Source organism: Hyla sarda, chromosome 1, assembly GCF_029499605.1.
Source record: "Hyla sarda isolate aHylSar1 chromosome 1, aHylSar1.hap1, whole genome shotgun sequence".
Taxonomy (NCBI): Eukaryota; Metazoa; Chordata; class Amphibia; order Anura; family Hylidae; genus Hyla; species Hyla sarda.
Genome location: NC_079189.1, coordinates 48,488,059 through 48,505,771, shown reverse-complemented (window position 1 = coordinate 48,505,771; position 17,713 = coordinate 48,488,059). Strand labels below are relative to the sequence as shown.

General features: G+C 43.5%; 1 protein-coding gene across 2 annotated transcripts in view; it reads right to left on the bottom strand.

Moving 5' to 3' along the window:
* FAM193A (family with sequence similarity 193 member A) overlaps window positions 1-17,713 on the bottom strand; it is a 140,017-nt gene that overhangs the window by 56,778 nt on the left and 65,526 nt on the right. The window contains exons 3-9 of one of the 2 annotated variants that reach the window (XM_056554981.1): window positions 14,214-14,459; window positions 13,244-13,413; window positions 7,876-8,043; window positions 6,458-6,680; window positions 6,211-6,335; window positions 3,433-3,580; window positions 1,697-1,774 (exon numbers count right to left, since the gene is read on the bottom strand). In XM_056554981.1, coding sequence (XP_056410956.1) covers window positions 1,697-1,774; window positions 3,433-3,580; window positions 6,211-6,335; window positions 6,458-6,680; window positions 7,876-8,043; window positions 13,244-13,413; window positions 14,214-14,459 — 1,158 coding nt within the window. The remainder of the gene's footprint in view (window positions 1-1,696; window positions 1,775-3,432; window positions 3,581-6,210; window positions 6,336-6,457; window positions 6,681-7,875; window positions 8,044-13,243; window positions 13,414-14,213; window positions 14,460-17,713) is intronic. The other variant, XM_056554982.1, reaches the window with a different exon arrangement.

Sequence of the window (17,713 nt, the reverse complement as noted above, 5' to 3'; positions counted from 1 at the left end):
GACACAGTTCCTGACACGGACAGAGGTGTCATCAGAGAGCAATGTGGACAAGACAAAAAAGAAATTCAAAAAGAAAAGAATTTCCTTTGTAGCATACAGCCGCTAAAAAGAACTGGAAGGGTAAAGATTTATTTTATAGAAGTCATTTACAAATCTGTTTAACTTCCTGGCACCAGGAAAAAAAAAAAAAAAGGCTTAAAAAGGTTTCCACCGGAGAACGCCTTTAAGTTAAAGGGGTACTCTGGTGGAAAACCTTTTTTCTTTAAATCAACTGGTGCCAGAAAGTTGAACAGATTTGTAAATTCCAGTACTTATTAGCTGCTAAATACTACAGAGGAAATTCTTTTCTTTTTGGAACACAGAGCTCTCTGCTGACATCACGAGCACAGTGCTCTCTGCTGACATCTCTGCCCATTTTAGGAACTGTCCAAAGAAGCATATGTTTGCTATGGGGATTTTCTCCTACTCTGGACAGTTCTTAAAATGGACAGAGATGTCAGCAGAGAGCACTGTGCTCGTGATTTGGTAGAGAGCTCTTTGTTCCAAAAAGAAAATTTCCTCTGTAGTATTCGGCAGCTAATAAGTATTGGAAGGATTGAGATTTTTTAATAGAAGTCATTTACAAATCTGTTTAACTTTCTGGCACCAGTTGAACATAAATAAATAAATAAATAAAGTTTTCAACCGGAGTACCCCTTTTCTTTTAAATCAACTGGTGGCAGAAAGTTAAACATATTTGTAAATTACTTATATTAAAAAATATTAATCCTTCCTGTACTTACTAGCTGCTCAATACTAGAGGAAATTCTTTTCTTTTTGGAATGCTCTCTGAGGACATCATGAGCACAGTGCTCTCTGCTGATGTTATAATAATAATAATGCTTTATTTATTGTTGTCCTTAGTGGGATTTGAACCCAAGTCCCCAGCACTGCAAGGCAGCAGTGCTAACCACTGAGCCACCATGCTGCCCTTAGCATACCTCTGCTATGCATCATTGCTAAAATGGATAGAGATGTCAGCAGAGAGCACTGTGCTCGTGATGTCAGTGTTCCAAAAAGAAAGGAATTTCCTCTGTGGCATTCAGCAGCTAATAAGTACTGGAAGGATTAAGATTTTTTAATAGAAGTAATTTACAAATATGTTTAACTTTCTTCCACCAGTTGATTTCAAAGAAAAAAGGTTTTCACCGGAGTACCCCTTTAATGGCACTGAGGCACTGCAAAATGTACAGAGATCAGCCTGGTAAAAAGTTAAGAGGTCACAGTTGTCAGAATGCCACAACCCTTCAGACAGCGCATCTGTGGGGATATATCAGACATCCACAATCTGAGATTCTTGGCCTATTGTAAGGATGCGTCCTCAGTATTATAGTTATGGACAATCGTTTAGAGCCAATATAGAGTAGCGATGACTGATCAACCCGAATGCTAAGCCAAGGCAGCAAGTATCACTAGCAAAGCGTTTTGTTAAATTATTTTCTGCACTTTATTTTGGCAACATAAATTTCAGGTAAGCAGTACAGGACCACAGCCAACGTCTGACATAACCACCCTAGCAAACCAAGCAGATCACGGAGCAGTGGAAAATAAATTGCCATAACAGATTTTTAAATAAAATAAATGTCTCCCCCAAGAGGATTTTGCTTCATTAAAAGTCAATTCCAAAGCATAGTGAAAGCAATGGTTGCAGCCTTACTTGTTCTTCAATAAACATCCTTTGCTTATAGTATTCCCAATCTTCTTTTAGCATCCTGTGTTTGGACTGCAAAGCCATCTAAAATGAAGTTTAAACCAAAATAAACACGCTTTCCGTAAAATCTCACTATCTATCAAGAGGGCCTGAGGCTTAAAGGGGTACTCCGGTGGAAAAAAATTTTTCCCCCCTGGAAATTTTATTTTTTAAATCAACTGGTGCCAGAAAGTTACAGATTTGTACATTACTGCTATTTAAAAATCTTAATCCTTCTAGAACTTAGCTTCTTTTTGCTACACAGGAAGTTCTTTTCTTTTTGAATTTCCTTTCTGTCTGACCACAGTGCTCTCTGCTGACACCTCTGTTCATTTTAGGAACTGTCTGAAGCAGGAGAGGTTTGCTATAGGGATTAGCTCCTACTCTGGACAGTTCCTAAAATGAACAGAGATGTCAGCAGAGTAGGAGCAAATCCCCATAGCAATCCTCTCCTGCTTCAGACAGTTCCTAAAATGGACAGAGGTGTCAACAGAGAGCACTGTGGTCAGACTGAAAAGAAAATTCAAAAAGAAAAGAACTTCCTGTGGTGCAAATAGAAGCTGATAAGTACTGGAAGGATTAAGATTTTTAAATAGAAGTAATGTACAAATCTGTAACTTTCTGTCACCAGTTGATTTAAAAAAAAAAAAAAAATTCTAGGGGAGTACCCCTTTAAAGGAGTCACCGAATCTTAGAGAAAATGCAATAAGGAAATCAGGCATTAGGCCGGAGAATTGATATTTCTGTGATTATCGGCAAATGGCTGCAGTTATCAATGTTAAATATGTACAAGTCAGCAGCCATTGATACCAGTCTGGATAAATGCATTGTGTCTCAAGCACTTAAAGGGAACCTCTCATCAAATAAACTTTTGTTATATTTTAGATTAATGAATGCTGAATAACTTTCCAATAGCATGTTAAGGAAAAATATGCTTCTTTCTATTGTATTTTTCCCGATCAGTCCTGTCAGCAAGAATTTCTGACTCATGCAGGAGTCCTAAAAACACTCAGAGCTGCCAGCCTGCTTTGTTCACAGCCAAACAGGCTGTGAACAAAGCAGGCTGGCAGCTCTAAGTGTTCTCCTTTGTGAACAAAGCAGGCCGGCAGCTCGTAGTGTTTAGGACTCCAGCATGAGTCTGAAATGCTTGCTGCCAGGACTGGTAGGGAGACCCCTAGTGGTCATTTCTTCAAAGTGGGAAATTAAATAGAAAGAAGCATATTTTTTAATAACATGCAATTGTAAAGTTATTTTGCACACATTAATCTATAATATATCAAAAAAGTTTTTTTTGATGAGAGGTACCCTTTAAAGGGATAGATTCAGATTAGAGACATGGCTCTAAAAGTCCAAGCTGCGTTACCAGGCAAATGACAAGGGTGGCGCTGTTTTTTTTTTAATCACATAAAAAGGGTCTTCAGTAGACAACGTTAAAAAAAAAAAATTAAATTTTTTTTTTTTTTAAAAAGGCCTGACGTGTGTGTGTGTGTGTGTGTGTGAAGTGCAACTAGCGCACCTAGTGCGATTGCATTACTCCAATATATCCCGATTGATTTGTTTCCTTTACATTTGTATGAACATGTAGACATAGCAGAAACTATGGATGTCAATGAGAAGCACAACATCTGAACATGCATAACGCAAATCTGCAGGTGACCCATAGGTAAGTGATTATCAAAGAAATAGACCAGCTATCGTTTTACCTGCTCATCTACATAGTTGTCAATTCTTTTCTGACACTCCAACCACTCTTCAGCGATCTGACCCATCTCTTGTTCCAGCTGAAGGTACCTTTGTAGTAAGGTACTGTACATGTCCTCGCTGTACGAGTCGTGTGATGTTGTTCCGAGCCTGGGGCACAAAACATACATCCAACTTGGTGAGTAACCTCCACAGTAATAAAAGACCTTTCTTTAGATCACGTGATTTTCCAAGAATGCTGCTCGACAGTACATGTGGATGTAACCCAACAGTGACCCTGCACATATATAAAGGGAAACTGCAAACACAGCGTCCGTGAAATGGATCCATTTATGACCAAGCAGTTCGATAAAAGTAGGGCAAAGACTGAATGCAAAGACGTCTGCAGAAGGCCAATTAATTATTTCTTCTTCATAACCGCTAAACATAATCTTTATGCAGAAAGAAATTCTAATATATGTATAAATAAAAAAAATATAAAAAAAAGGATATAAAAAAAAAAAAAAAAAAATAAGGTATTTCAGTGACTAAAACTTATCCCCTATTCACAGGACAGGGGACAAGTGTCTGATCAAGGTGGGTCCGAGCACTGGAATAACCCTTTAAAGCAGTGGTCTCCAATCTGCGGACCTCCAGATGTTGCAAAACTACAATTCCCAGCATGCCCGGACAGCCGTTGGCTGTCCGGGCATGCTGGGAGTTGTAGTTTTGCAACAACTGGAGGTCCGCAGGTTGAATACTAGAGATGAGCGAACTTAGAGTAAATTCAATTCGTCACGAACTTCTCGGCTCGGCAGTTGATGGCTTTTCCTGCATAAATTAGTTCAGCTTTCCGGTGCTCCGGTGGGCTGGAAAAGGTGAATACAGTCCTAGGAGACTCTTTCCTAGGAATGTATCCACCTTTTCCAGCCCACCGGAGCACCTGAAGGTTGAACTAATTTATGCAGGAAAAGTCAGCAACCGCCGAGCCGAGAAGTTCGTGACGAATCGAATTTACTGTAAGTTCGCTCATCTCTATTGAATACCACTGCTTTAAAGTATATTCACAGGTATAGTATTTGATGCTGCATATTTAAAATGTAACTAAAATGACTTAACACAAATCAAATATGCGCAGGATACTGTACGTGATAAGTTCCTTAAAGGGGTATTCCGGGCAAAAAAAAATATTATCCCCTATCGAAAGGATAGGGGATAAGATGTCTGATCACGGGGGGCCCACCGCTGGGACCCCCTGCGATCTCCCTGCAGCAGCCCGTATTCTATGGGTATGCTGCGTCTGCAGTTTCGGAAACCGCCGGGCTTCTGAGACGGGAACGTGACGTCACGCCACACCCCCTCCATTCATGTCTATGGGACATGCTGCCGTTACGCCCTCTCCCATAGAAATGAATGGAGGGGGCGTGGCGTGACGTCACGCCCCCAGTCCCAGAAACCGGAGGTTTCCGAAACTTGAGATTCAGCACCCACATAGAATGCGGGTGCTGCAGGGAGATCGCGGGTGGGTCCCAGCGGCGGGACCCCCGCGATCAGACATCTTATCCCCTATCCTTTCGATAGGGGATAAGACGTTTTTGCCCGGAATACCACTTTATTCATTTCTCCTACCACAGACAGAGAGGGGAGGCTCCTGCTGCAGCCAGGCACAAGATGTGGACAAGTGATGTGCAGAAGTGGGGAAACTGCTCATCTCCTGGGATGCAAAGTGAATATTTCTTTAAATATTTATTGATTTTTATTGTAAACAGACATAACAGGATTAAAGTCAAGGGGGGGGGGGGGGAGGTTAATGTCGTAAAATTATTGTTAGGGCATTTACTATGTCTTATATTAAAGGGGTACTCGATAGAAAAACTTTTTTTTTAATTAACTGGTGCCGGAAAGTTAAACAGATTTGTAAATTACTTCTATAAAAAAAAAAAAATATATATTTCCAGTACTTTTTAGGGTCTGAATACTACAGAGGAAATGTTTTCTTTTTTGGAACACAGAGCTCTCTGCTGACATCATGACCACAGTGCTCTATGCTGACACCTCTGTCCATTCTAGGATCTGTCCACAGCAGCATATGTTTGCTATGGGGATTTTCTCCTACTCTGGACAGTTCCTAAAATGGACAGAGATGTCAGCAGAGAGCACTGTGGTCATGATGTCAGCAGAGAGCACTGTGTTCCAAAAATAAACATTTCCTCTGTAGTATTCAGCAACTAATAAGTAATTGAAGGAGCCAGAATGTTTAACAGATTTGTAAATGCTTCAATTAAAAAATCTTTACTCTTCCAGTACTTTTTAGCAGCTGTATGCTACCGAGGAAATTCTTTTATTTTTTAATTTATTTTTTGTGTTGTCCACAGTGCTCTCTGCTGACACCTGATGCCCGTATCAGGAACTGTCCAGAGCAGGAGAAAATCCCCATTGCAAACCTATGCTACTTTGGACAGTTCCTGACATGGACAGAGGTGTCAGCAGAGAGCACTGTGGACAAGACAAAAAAGACAGAAAAATTCAAAAAGAAAAGAATTCCCTGTGTAGTATACAGCCACTAAAAAGTACTGGAAGGGTAAAGATTTTTTTATAGAAGTAATTTACAAATCTGTTTAACTTTCTAGCACCAGTTGATTTAAAAAAAAGTTTTAAAAGTTTTCCACGGGAGTACGCCTTTAAATGGCATGACTAGTATACACAGGTCAGTGCAATGCAGGCAGAAGCTGTACCCAGTTGCTAGACAAGGAAAAAGTGAAATCAAGATGATAGCTTTTTGGGCACGGAAAATACATTACCTCAACTGTGAAACCAGGGCAGGCAAGCTGTTTTGGAGCAAAGGTTCAGAAAATACCAAGTTTTCAAAGAGATGCTTATTGTGCAGTTCCCATGTCACCTGGAATTTCTTCAAGTGTTCATTTTCCTACAGTCCGGGAAAATATAAAAAACAAGAAACCTGCAAATTACACTCTCAAAAGACAATGCCTGCCGCCAACAGCACATTGTTCTTAGGGCATACGACATGGAGAGTCATTTTGTTCCTACCAAAGTGATGAGGAAGGTGCCGATTGTGCATGCGGCCTGACAGAGGGCACTGTATTCTTCTAGGAGGAGGGAGATGAACTGGTGAGCTTGAGGTGGTTTGTTTGGGGTCACCTTAAAGCCCAGTGACAAGTGCTTGAGTAGGCGGACTTTCATCTCCAGGACGTACTCTCGCGCTTGCTGTTCTAAGCGTTGATACAACTGATAAGGGTCCCTTTCACATAACCTGGATATATCAGACAGACAGGAAGAGACAAAGGCGGAGAAATGAGCTTTGTAAATTGTTTAAGAAATGAAAGAAATACCATTCAGATTATGCGGGGACAACGGCTGAGGAACTATAATAAATGCAAGGCAATGAAAACATACTGAAGATGGCTCTATAGATCAACAGACACACACATCTATTTTATATACATGACATACATAGTAAACAGGATTTCTGTTACCAAAATAAAGCAATAGAGAGACCAAACACTTGGGCAACAGCTGCAGTCTCCTGTATTAGAGATGAGCGAACTTACAGTAAATTCGATTCGTCACGAACTTCTCGGCTCGGCAGTTGATGACTTATCCTGCATAAATTAGTTCAGCCTTCAGGTGCTTCGGTGGGCTGGAAAAGGTGGATACAGTCCTAGGAAAGAGTCTCCTAGGACTGTATCCACCTTTTCCAGCCCACCGGAGCACCGGAAAGCTGAACTAATTTATGCAGGAAAAGTCATCAACTGCCGAGCCGAGAAGTTCGTGACGAATCGAATTTACTGTACGTTCGCTCATCTCTATCCTGTATAATGTCCCACTCTACAGCGTGGCGTGCGCTTCACCGCTACAATCTGTAACACAGCATCAGCCTGTGGTGCTCACTCATAAGAAGCAATTCAGAAAGTATATTCCATGGAAGATATGAAGAGAGAGAGGGCACTCACCCAAATTCTGATGAATCAAGTAGATTTATTCATAGCAGACAGTGCGGAGTGTAAGACATACACAGGACGGGCAGGATCAACAGGTGAACAAAAGCAATAGTACCATTTCGCGCCGAGGCGCTTCAACAAGCCCGTCCTGTGTATGTCTTACACTCCGCACTGTCTGCTATGAACAAATCTACTTGATTCATCAGAATTTGGGTGAGTGCCCTCTCTCTCTTCATATGATTTCTGTTACCAGTGCTACCTTAGAGATTTCATAAGACAATGGGATTTTTAGTTGATGTCCTGGCATTAGGGAGAGGCCATCAGTCAGAAGGCTACACCTCAGATGAATGGCAAGATCTGCAGGGCCAGGTACAGCCACACTTATGAGTACACTGCGGACAAGGAGGTCAGGCATTAATCCCAATTCAGACAGGTTTACCTTCAAGAAATTCTACACCATAAACTGGGCAAAAGTACATGGAGTGTCCACCCAAGTGATGCATTTACCTATCTACCAATTCTTTCATTCCATCCTTCTCTGGCACCAGCGTCTGGTCCTGGTCATCAGCCAACGGCGTTCCAGCTTGACGGTATATGCAGCGAATCATGTACCGAACATCTGACCAGTAATTTTGTAGCTGCTGGGATTCCCGTTCAGTCTCTGCTGAAATTTCCCTAGAATAAAAATTGAATTTTTTGTTTATTTTTTTTTAAATCTTTTATGTGACAATTTTGCATAGTTTGTACCAGTCTCACCAGTGCTTTAAATCCTCAATAATCACTATGTACACCAGTATTTCCCAAACAGGGTGCCTCCAGCTGTTGCAAAACTACAACTCGAAGCATGCTCGGACAGCCAACGGCTGTCCGAGCATGCTGGGAGTTGTAGTTTGGCAACAGCTGGAGGCACCGTGGTTAGGAAAGACTGGTGTACACAACTGAATGGGTCAAATGTGGCATAGTGGAAAAACTCTATTGTGCTTCACCCTTTCTAATGGCCTAAGGCTGTGTTCACACAGGCATTAGATTCAAAGGGAAAAAAATATTGATGCATAAATCACAATTTCTGACAAAATGTTGTTATCTATTATTAGTCAAAGTCCCTATGTGCATCAGATCCAGCATGGCCTTGTTTGGTTATAAGCAGAAACCATGATGCCACTGTAAACCGCTCCTGAGAACTTTAATGGGTGCAGTAAAATCATGTGTCACCATGAACAACCTCAAGGTTTAACATTGGTGGAAAAGTTATGAGAATCACAAGTTGTCCGGCTGTCACAATTCTCAGTGTTGTCATATACGTAATGATTACCCTGCAACAACGTCAACTTTTGGCCATAGTAAAATAAATAAAAACATTTAAAAAAATCCTGCCTAAATTTCTGCTGCTGTAGCCAAATGCGATTGATTTTAAGATGCTGCTTTTGCAGAAATTTGCTGAAAAGGACAGTGCAATATAAGTGGATGGGGATTTCTTAATAATAATAATAATAATAATAAAAATAAAAACACAGGTAGCAAAAAATTTTGGCACAGAAAAAATGTGTGCTGAGGATTCTCAAATAATTCTGCCTCAGGTATTAGCCTGTCAATGTCTAGGGATGAAGTTCATGGAACGTTAAAGGGGTAGTCCAGTGGTGAAAAACTTATCCCCTACCCTAAGGATAGATGATAAGTTTGAGATTGCAGGGGGTCCGACCGCTGGGGCCCCCTGCGATCTCTCTGTACGGGGGCCAGGCTCTCCGGCCAGATAGCGGGTGTCAGCCCCCACACGAAGCGGCAGCCGACACGCCCCCTCAATACATCTCAATGGAAGAGCCGGAGATTGCCGATGGCAGCGCTTCGGCTCTGCCAGAGTTGTATTGAGGGGGTGTGTCGGCCGCCGCCTCGTGCGGAGGTCGACACGCCCCCTTCCCGCAGGCTGTCGGGGCTCCGTACAGGAGATCGCAGGGGGCCCCAGCGGTCGGACCCCCCGCGATCTCAAACTTATCCCCTATCCTTAGGATAAGGGATAAGTTGTCCACCACTGGGTCACCACTGGACTACTCCTTTAAGGCTAGGTTCACACTATGGAATTTCTGCCAGAGATCAAGCCGGCGGCGCTAGGACCGAGCAGACTGCATTGCTGCCCCCATAGACTGCAATGCATTTGTGGGTGGATCTTTTGGGAGATCTGCCCAGAAAGGTATTGCCATCTATGGGGACAGGAATGTAGTCCGCTCGGTCCTAGTGCCGTCTGCTCGATCTCCGGCAGAAATTCTGCCCAGAAATTCCACAGTGTGAACCTATCCTAAATAAAAATCCATTTGTAACCTATGCAGATTTTCCTGTGAATTCACCACAGAGGACGTGGCCTTAGTCACACATTACTCCTACATTTTCCAAGAGATAGATACCAAACGCTAAAGATCTATGCACAGAGTGAAAATTCAGGGAAGAAATACCTCACTGAATTTCCTCTGTGGATCTATAATCTTCCTGCATGGAGAAGAACTTGTCCCGCTTTATCTGTCACATTGACACAAAGGACAATTCTGGCAGATTCCACTGGAAGATTAAATGTTCAATCCTCTACTGGAATGCAATTCTTCTCTAGGGTAGGGTCACATGTGCCATATTTTGCTGCTGTGTATTTACCTACCCTTGGAAGTCAATGGGTAGCAAAATATGCAGCTGATTTTGCTACCTGTTGACTTCAATGGGTAGGAAAATACACAGCAGCAACTACACAGCAAAATACGGCATGTAAAGTTCAGTTGCAGCAGCTGGAATCAATGGGAGGCTGCTGTAAAAGGAAATTTTGCACAGTATCTTAGGGCAGTATCTTCGGTTCATGCCGAATACAGAAATTTCTGTGCTGCACGATATGAATTTTAACCCATACCGCAATACCGGTTTGGCCCCTCCCACTCTGGACAATGAATTATCAGCCCAGCGCTGCGCTATCCCCATTGGGGAACTAATCATATGTGACCCGCAAGCGCTGTTCTGCATACCCCCCCATTAGCCCAGCGCTACTACTCACATGTCACCCGCAAGCGCTGCCCTCCTGGTCCTCCTGTTTGTTGCGGCCGCCGGCGCTGACACTCTATACCAGTGGTCTTCAACCTCCAGATGTTGCAAAACTACAACTCCCAGCATGCTGGGAGTTGTAGTTTTGCAACATCTGGAGGTCCGCAGATTGCAAACCCCTGCTCTATACTGTATAAACTTTAACTCCCCTTCCCCGTCGGTCCATACTTGCTTCCTAGGGAATGGAATGTCGGACAGCCGTCAGCCTATCACCGGCTGCAGCGATGTTCCGCCTCGGCCGGTGATAGGCTGAGCCCACTGTCATGTAAGAAGCCGGCTTCTTACATGACAGTGGGCTCAGCCTATCACCGGCCAAGGTGAAACATCACTGAGGCCGGTGATAGGCCGACGGCTGCAGACGTTCACGTCCCCAGGAAAAGCGTAAGGCCGACATCGGAACATGCATTAGTTTTTTTGTACCTTCCGCAGCCCGGGCATAGGGATACCGCACAGTATAGAGTGTCAGCACCAGCAGCCGCAATAAACAGGAGGATGAGGAGAGTAGCTCTTGCGGGTGACGTGAGTGGTACCCCGATGGGGACAGTGCGGCGCTGGGCTAATAATAAATTTTGGGGGAGAGGGGGGTGGGGAATACCGTTATATACCGTGGAACCGCCATAAGTTACAAAAATACCGCAATACACATATTTGGCCATACCGCCCAGCCCTACAGAATCTAGTGTGACCTGAGTCAAAACGTGCTAAAATGCTGGCATGACATTGGAGCTAGCGAACTGTCCTTACTACTGGATATATACAGAGGTGTCAGACATTTGCACTGGTGGTGGTGATGGGTGTTGATGCCCTGGATTCACCACATGTTTTTGGAGACAAGGGGTCCCTGTGGTTTTGCAAGCACCGTGCCCTTAAGGATATCAGAGCAAGAACTTAATCTTGTGTACAAGTTACCTACCGCTCTAAGGTAGGTAAAGGAATTATCAAGTGCCCACAGGCTTTGTGGTTATCAGAGAGACTCACAACACATTTCAGTATTCATGTTTCCCAACTAGGCGAATGCTAACACTTCCTTATCTCCCAAAAGTAAAAACTTCTTATGCAGTCAGCAGAAGCCCAAGGAACTCCTGTATTACAAAACATGCCCTCTTATTTATATAAATAAAAGCTCCACCTTGGAAACAGCATGGTCAAGCATTGTGCATTAATAAAATATTACCGAATTGAGGAACAATTTAGGGCAGTGGCACAAGACTATAAATTCCCTAGGATTGCTCACAAGGCTGCGCCTCAAAATAAACTGCTGCGGATGCGTCATCCCTTTAATAAAGACAACAAAAGCATCAATCTGTGGTAAACATTCTATTAATGCCGAGTGCACCAGTGTGACAGCCGTCACGCCCCCTCCCATAGACTTGCAATGAGCGGGTGGGGTGTGACGTCATGAGGGGTGTGGTGTGATGTCATGAGGGGGCGGGGCTGTCACGAGCTCTCGGCGCTGGCTCCAGTGTTCAGAACAGTTTGTTGCAAATGCAGAGCACCCCTTTAAAAGGATAGTCTCATCAGCGTATAAAAGATAGAATGAGGAGGAGGGGTCCTCCCTTAACTGCTACCCCCGCCCCCTCTTCAGCTATAGTAAAGGTATTGTGTACTACGTGGTCACCCGTTCATGTGACGTCATATAGTACCCACCAGAGATGTAAATTTTCTTTAAGGTTTAATGTTATACAGTTTGATTACCATGTTATAAACATTTATTCCATATTCTAATATAAAAAAAAAAAATTCCAAAACAAGAAAATAAAGAATTTTGAGGGGAATTCATGAAACTAAACAAGTTGAATCAAAAGTCTCAGTCACTTCTCCTGGGACTTATGTGCGACTTTTGCTATAGATCATACCTGAAAGTGAACTATAATGTGCAGTGCTTTAGACTAGTTTTATGCAGTGGGCACGAATTCGTTATGTGTGACTTTTCTGTGAAAGTCTAAAAAAAAAAAAAAGGTCTCAAAAAAGTTGCAGCGCCGTGATTTGTACACAAACTCAAAACATGTCACAACAGCCCTGGAAAACAGTCTAAATGAGTAACAGTAACGTCAGTACCGTTGGGGACACGTGGAACCCATCCCCCTCAAACTGATGCAGTGTTGGTCCTCTGAAGTTCCCGTGCACCAAATTCATTAAATGGCATGCGACTTTTGGTGAATTTGGTACAGGAAGGTGTATTCTTAGGCGACTTTTCACATCTATAATAGCACATATACTAGTAAAATATTGATGAATGCCCTTTTTTTTCCCCCAGGCCAGGTAGTATTTGTTGAGATGAGCCGATCTTCACTTAAAGGGAATATGTCAGATTGAAAATGGAGACAAGTAGGCGAGCAGTATGTAACAGATCAGGAGGACCTGATCTAGAGGTAGGAAAAGTAACTCATCATTTATTCAGGTAAATCTCTGCTCATTCTGGGCTAAGTAGTCATGTGGGTGGTCTACCTATATCTCAATTCTCTCAGCTCCTCCTGCTTTTGGACTGCCCCATCAAAATGACAGGCTTCCTTTATAGGAGTACTCCACTGGCCAGCGTTCGGAACTAAATTTTCCGAACACTGTTTACGCGCTGCCACGTCCCCTCAATGTAAGTCTATGGGAGGGGGTGTGGCGGCCACCACGCCCCCTCCCATAGACTTACATTGAGGGGGCATGGCTGTGACCCCCGCAGCGCGAAAACAGCGCTCGGAACATTTAGTTCCGAACACAAGCCCATGGGGAACTCCTTTAAAAATTTAAAATTAAGAGACCTAAGCATGGGCCCCCTTAGTATCCTAGAATGTCATCTTATGTGCCTTACCTGCGCTCATTGCATGCTTCACAACTGCAAGACATTTCAGGAGGTGCAGAGTTATTAAGGGCCACAGTGGGTGCAACAGTCTGAGCGCCAACTAACATTCGCCCTCCGCCAACAGATTCCTGTTTTGAACCGCTGTTGCCCGGTGGCATGTGCAAAAGGAAATCTTGACTCTAAAAGAAAAAAAAATAAATAGTGGTGTTCACAAGGTTGTACAGATCAACAACAACTCAATATGTCCGGAACAAAAGAAAATCAAGGTTTTGCTATTACTTTATAGCCACTACATTTTCTATCCTATAGAAGTCAATGGTGAGTGTAAAGTCAAAAAATATAAGCCCCAAATCCCTCTATATAACAAAGATCACTTTAAATGGGCACTGTCAGATACAAAAACTTTTGATATGTTGTAAAGCATGTATAACCAATAGGTTTTGCAATTGATTTCATTAGAAAAGCAAGTCAAGAAAAATCCAGTCAACCAACTGCCCCCCCTGCCTCCTTGGACACATACTATTCCTGCTGTGTCCATGCATCATCACCTATGTCATGGACACACTTCCTTGATTGACAGCTGTGAGTGCAGGGCTGTCATCTTGTGTCCCGCTACTGTCAGTTAGGACATGCTGGGAGTTGTAGTTTTGCTAATGCTAGGGGAGATGTGAGCGGACAGAATACTGAGGGAGGGGGAGGAGACCTGCACAGTGAGGGCCCCACCCCCTCCCTTTGAGAGGAATTCAGACTAGTGAGCCAAATTAAAAGTGTAAAAAAAATAAATAAATAAAGGTGCTAGACACATAAAAATTAGATGTACATGGTCAGGATTAGGTACTGAGTGATATATTTAAAAACAAAATTGTTGGATCTGATGGGTACGCTTTAAAGCTCCCATTTGAGGAAGAATGGGGTTTTTGGCGTATAACTAAAAACAGAACCTAGAAAACTAAGTGTATGCAAACCAAAGCAGTCTTACCACTAAAGATTGGTCTTGTGTGGGGTGGATATCCTCACTTTCTACCGTCCGCCGGCAGTCTGAGCATACCCACAAAGGAAGGTGCATCTTGGCATTGGCTTTTGGAGATGTGGAAAGTGCTAGTTTGCTTGAGTTTTTTGTGCCACACTCTGAGAGTGTAAGGTCCTTACGTTCACTCCTACAGAGGAGGCAATGTTCTCCTGTGGTGTACGGCGCCCTCTGACCCAGGCCAAATGTAAACGGTGCCTTAGAAGAAAAAGAAATAGCAATTTAACAATATTACAAGTAAAGAATCCTAAAATCATCGTCTGGTAGGAGAAAAATGGGACGATACCAAACAGAAATAAATAGTCATGTGTGATTTTTATAGGTTTAAGTGTATTCCCTGTTTATTTTTAGCAAATTTTGTGAAACCATCAAGTTCCAGTAAACGCTAAACCAAGTCTATAAAGGATGCAATATCTGTGATACATATTGGGTAGCTTCAGTCATGAAACTCAATCCCCCATGGCGTTTCTTTTCCATAAATCAATATTACAAGTGAATAGTAGAAACCTTGTAATATATCTTGGTGATAAACGCGCCTCTATACTTATAGCTCCTCTCCTTCCTCCTGAACTAATCCCTCACTTATTTCACTGATAAAACACATATACAAGAGAGAGCGGGGACTGACGTTCAGCTTCTCATAGATATCAGGTTATGGCTGCTGCCTATAGAAATCAATGGGAAGAGGAGAAGCTGCATAGACAGACGTTGCTGATGCCTCTAGTAAGCGGCTCCACAGAAGCAGCATGGGAGATATATTGCAGTAACAACACATTCACATAACATTGTGGAGCTACGGCAGCAATATACATCAGAATAACTTCTAGACTTCTGAACCCTGCCAACAAAACACACATGTTCAGGAAACAGTCTGCTAGTAAATAAGTTAAGTCCAAGTCTGGTCTATTAAAATGTACAGGCGCAGCGCGGTATGCGCCAATATACCTTTTTGAAGGTAATCCCAAGTATACCAGTGATATAATCCCAAAACAAGATGTCAATGGGGCTCAATAACCAGGGCAGATGTGAATCCTGCAGTAGGGTGAAAGACCAGGGCAAACCACCTAAAAATCCATCAGCAAATGTCTAAGTGCACTTGTTATGGACTCCTCAGATTAATTGGAATCTGTCATCAGTATCACCCACACTAAAAATTTTGAGATAACCTGAAAATTTTGGGATAACCTTATTTTTCTTAGTGGGGCAACACCAGCATGTTAGTGTATAAAAAAAAAAAAAAAAAAAAAAAAAAAAAAAATTTACACTAACAAGCTGGTGTAACCCCCAACTTTTCCTTTTCATAAGGGGTAAAAAGGAGAAAAAGACTCCCAAAATTTGCAGTGCAATTTCTCACGAGTACGGAAATACCCCATATGTGGCACTAAACTGTTTCCTTGAAATACAACAGGGCTCCGAAGTGAGAGAGCGCCATGCGCATTTGAGGACTAAATTAGGGATTTTGCATATGGGTGGACAAGGGGTATTCTACGCCAGTGATTCCCAAACAGGGTGCCTCCAGCTGTTGCTACACTCCCAGCATGCCTGGACAGTCAGTGGCTGTCCAGAAATGCTGGGAGTTGTTGTTTTGCAACAGCTGGAGGATCCGTTTTGGAAACACTGTCATACAATACGTTTTTCATTTTTATTGGGGGGGGGACAGTGTAAGGGGGTGTATATGAAGTTATTTACCCTTTATTATGCATTCGTGTAGTGTTTTTAGGGTACATTCGCACTGGCGTGTTACGGTGAGTTTCCCGCTAGGAGTTTGCGCTGCAGCGAAAAATCTTACACAGCCCAAACTTGAAGCAGGAAACTTACTGTAAACCTGCCTGTGTGAATGTACCCTGTACGTTCACATGGGGGGGGGGGGGGCGTAAACCTCCAGCTGTTTCAAAACTACAACTCCCAGCATGTACTGACAGACCGTGCATGCTAGGAGCTGTACTTTTACAACAGCTGGAGGCACACTGGTTGGAAAATACTAACTCCCAGCATGTACTGATTGCCCAAGGGCATGCTGGGATATGTAGTTATGCAACAGCTGGAGGTTCTTAACTACAACTCCCAGCATGCTGAGACAGCTGTTTGCTGTTTAGGCATGCTGGGATTTGCAGTTTTGCAACATCTGGAGGGCTACAGTATATAGACCACTGCTCCAAACTGTGACCCTCCAGATGTTGCAAAACTACAAATCCCAGCATGCCCAGACAGCAATCAGCTGTTTGGGCATGCTAGGAGTTGTAATTTTGCAAGATCTTGAGGGATACAGTTTAGAGACCACTGTATAATGGTCTCAAACTGTAGCCCTCCAGCTGTTGCAAAACTACATATTGCAGCATGCCCAAACAGCTGTCTGGGCATGCTGGGAGTTGTATTTTTGCAACATCTGGAGGGATACAGGTTAGAGACCACTGTATAATGGTCTCAGACTGTAGCCGTCCAGATGTTGCTAGGCAACTTACCAGCTTCTGTAGGATCCAGGGAGCCGTCCTCTTCTGCCAGACGTCATCACCGCCCGCCGATCTCCGTCGCCGGCAGCCTCCGGATCGGTAAGTGGATCTTCGGCGCCGGTCCCTGCCGGTTTCCCCGTCCTGCCCCGCCTATTGTGGGTGGGCAGGACGGGGAAAATGAAGTTAACCCCGCCCCCCGATCTGCTATTGGTGGTCGCGTCTAGACCACCAATAGAAGGGATAGGAGGGGTGGCACCGGGGCCACCTCACTCTTATCCCTTCAGGGGGATTGTAGGTGTCTTAGACAACCGCGATCCCCCTTATATTCCGGGTCACCATAGACCCGTAATGACCCGGAATCGGCGCAAATCACAATTGTGAATTGACTTGCGATTTGCGCCAATCGCCGACATGGGGGGGGGGGGGGGGTTGTCTAATGACCCCCCTGGGCATTTGCATGGGGTGCCTGATGATTGACATCAGCAGTCACCCCGGTCCGGTCCCTGCCCGGCATGCGGCGGGGACCGAAATTCCCACGGGCGTATGCATACGCCCTTCGTCCCCAACAGGTTAAAGAATATTGGCCAAAGAAGGCCGAGTATTGCACCCAGCAGTCCAACAGACTGAATAGAATGTTAAGTATGCATATATTTGAAAGCAGCTCTATGGTACTTGGGACCCCCATTCTTGTAAACAGTGCGGGTACCAGCAATTAAAAACCTTATACCTATCTATCCTAAACCTTGGCACTCTTCTCATTCCTCTGTGCCACATCATACGACAACACGTCTGTGCCAGAGCATTAGGAAGTTCAACGGGGCAAGGACACTTCTTAGAATAGCAGTATCATCTTTCCCTGATAACTATGTGGTTGGATACACTACTTTACTAAGTAAGGGTTCACACCACGTTTGTGTCACACACTTCCCGTATACGTTTTCAATTTGAAAACCGTACAGAACCGTATTGAAAACCGTATGCCAAAAGATTTATCAGGTTGTG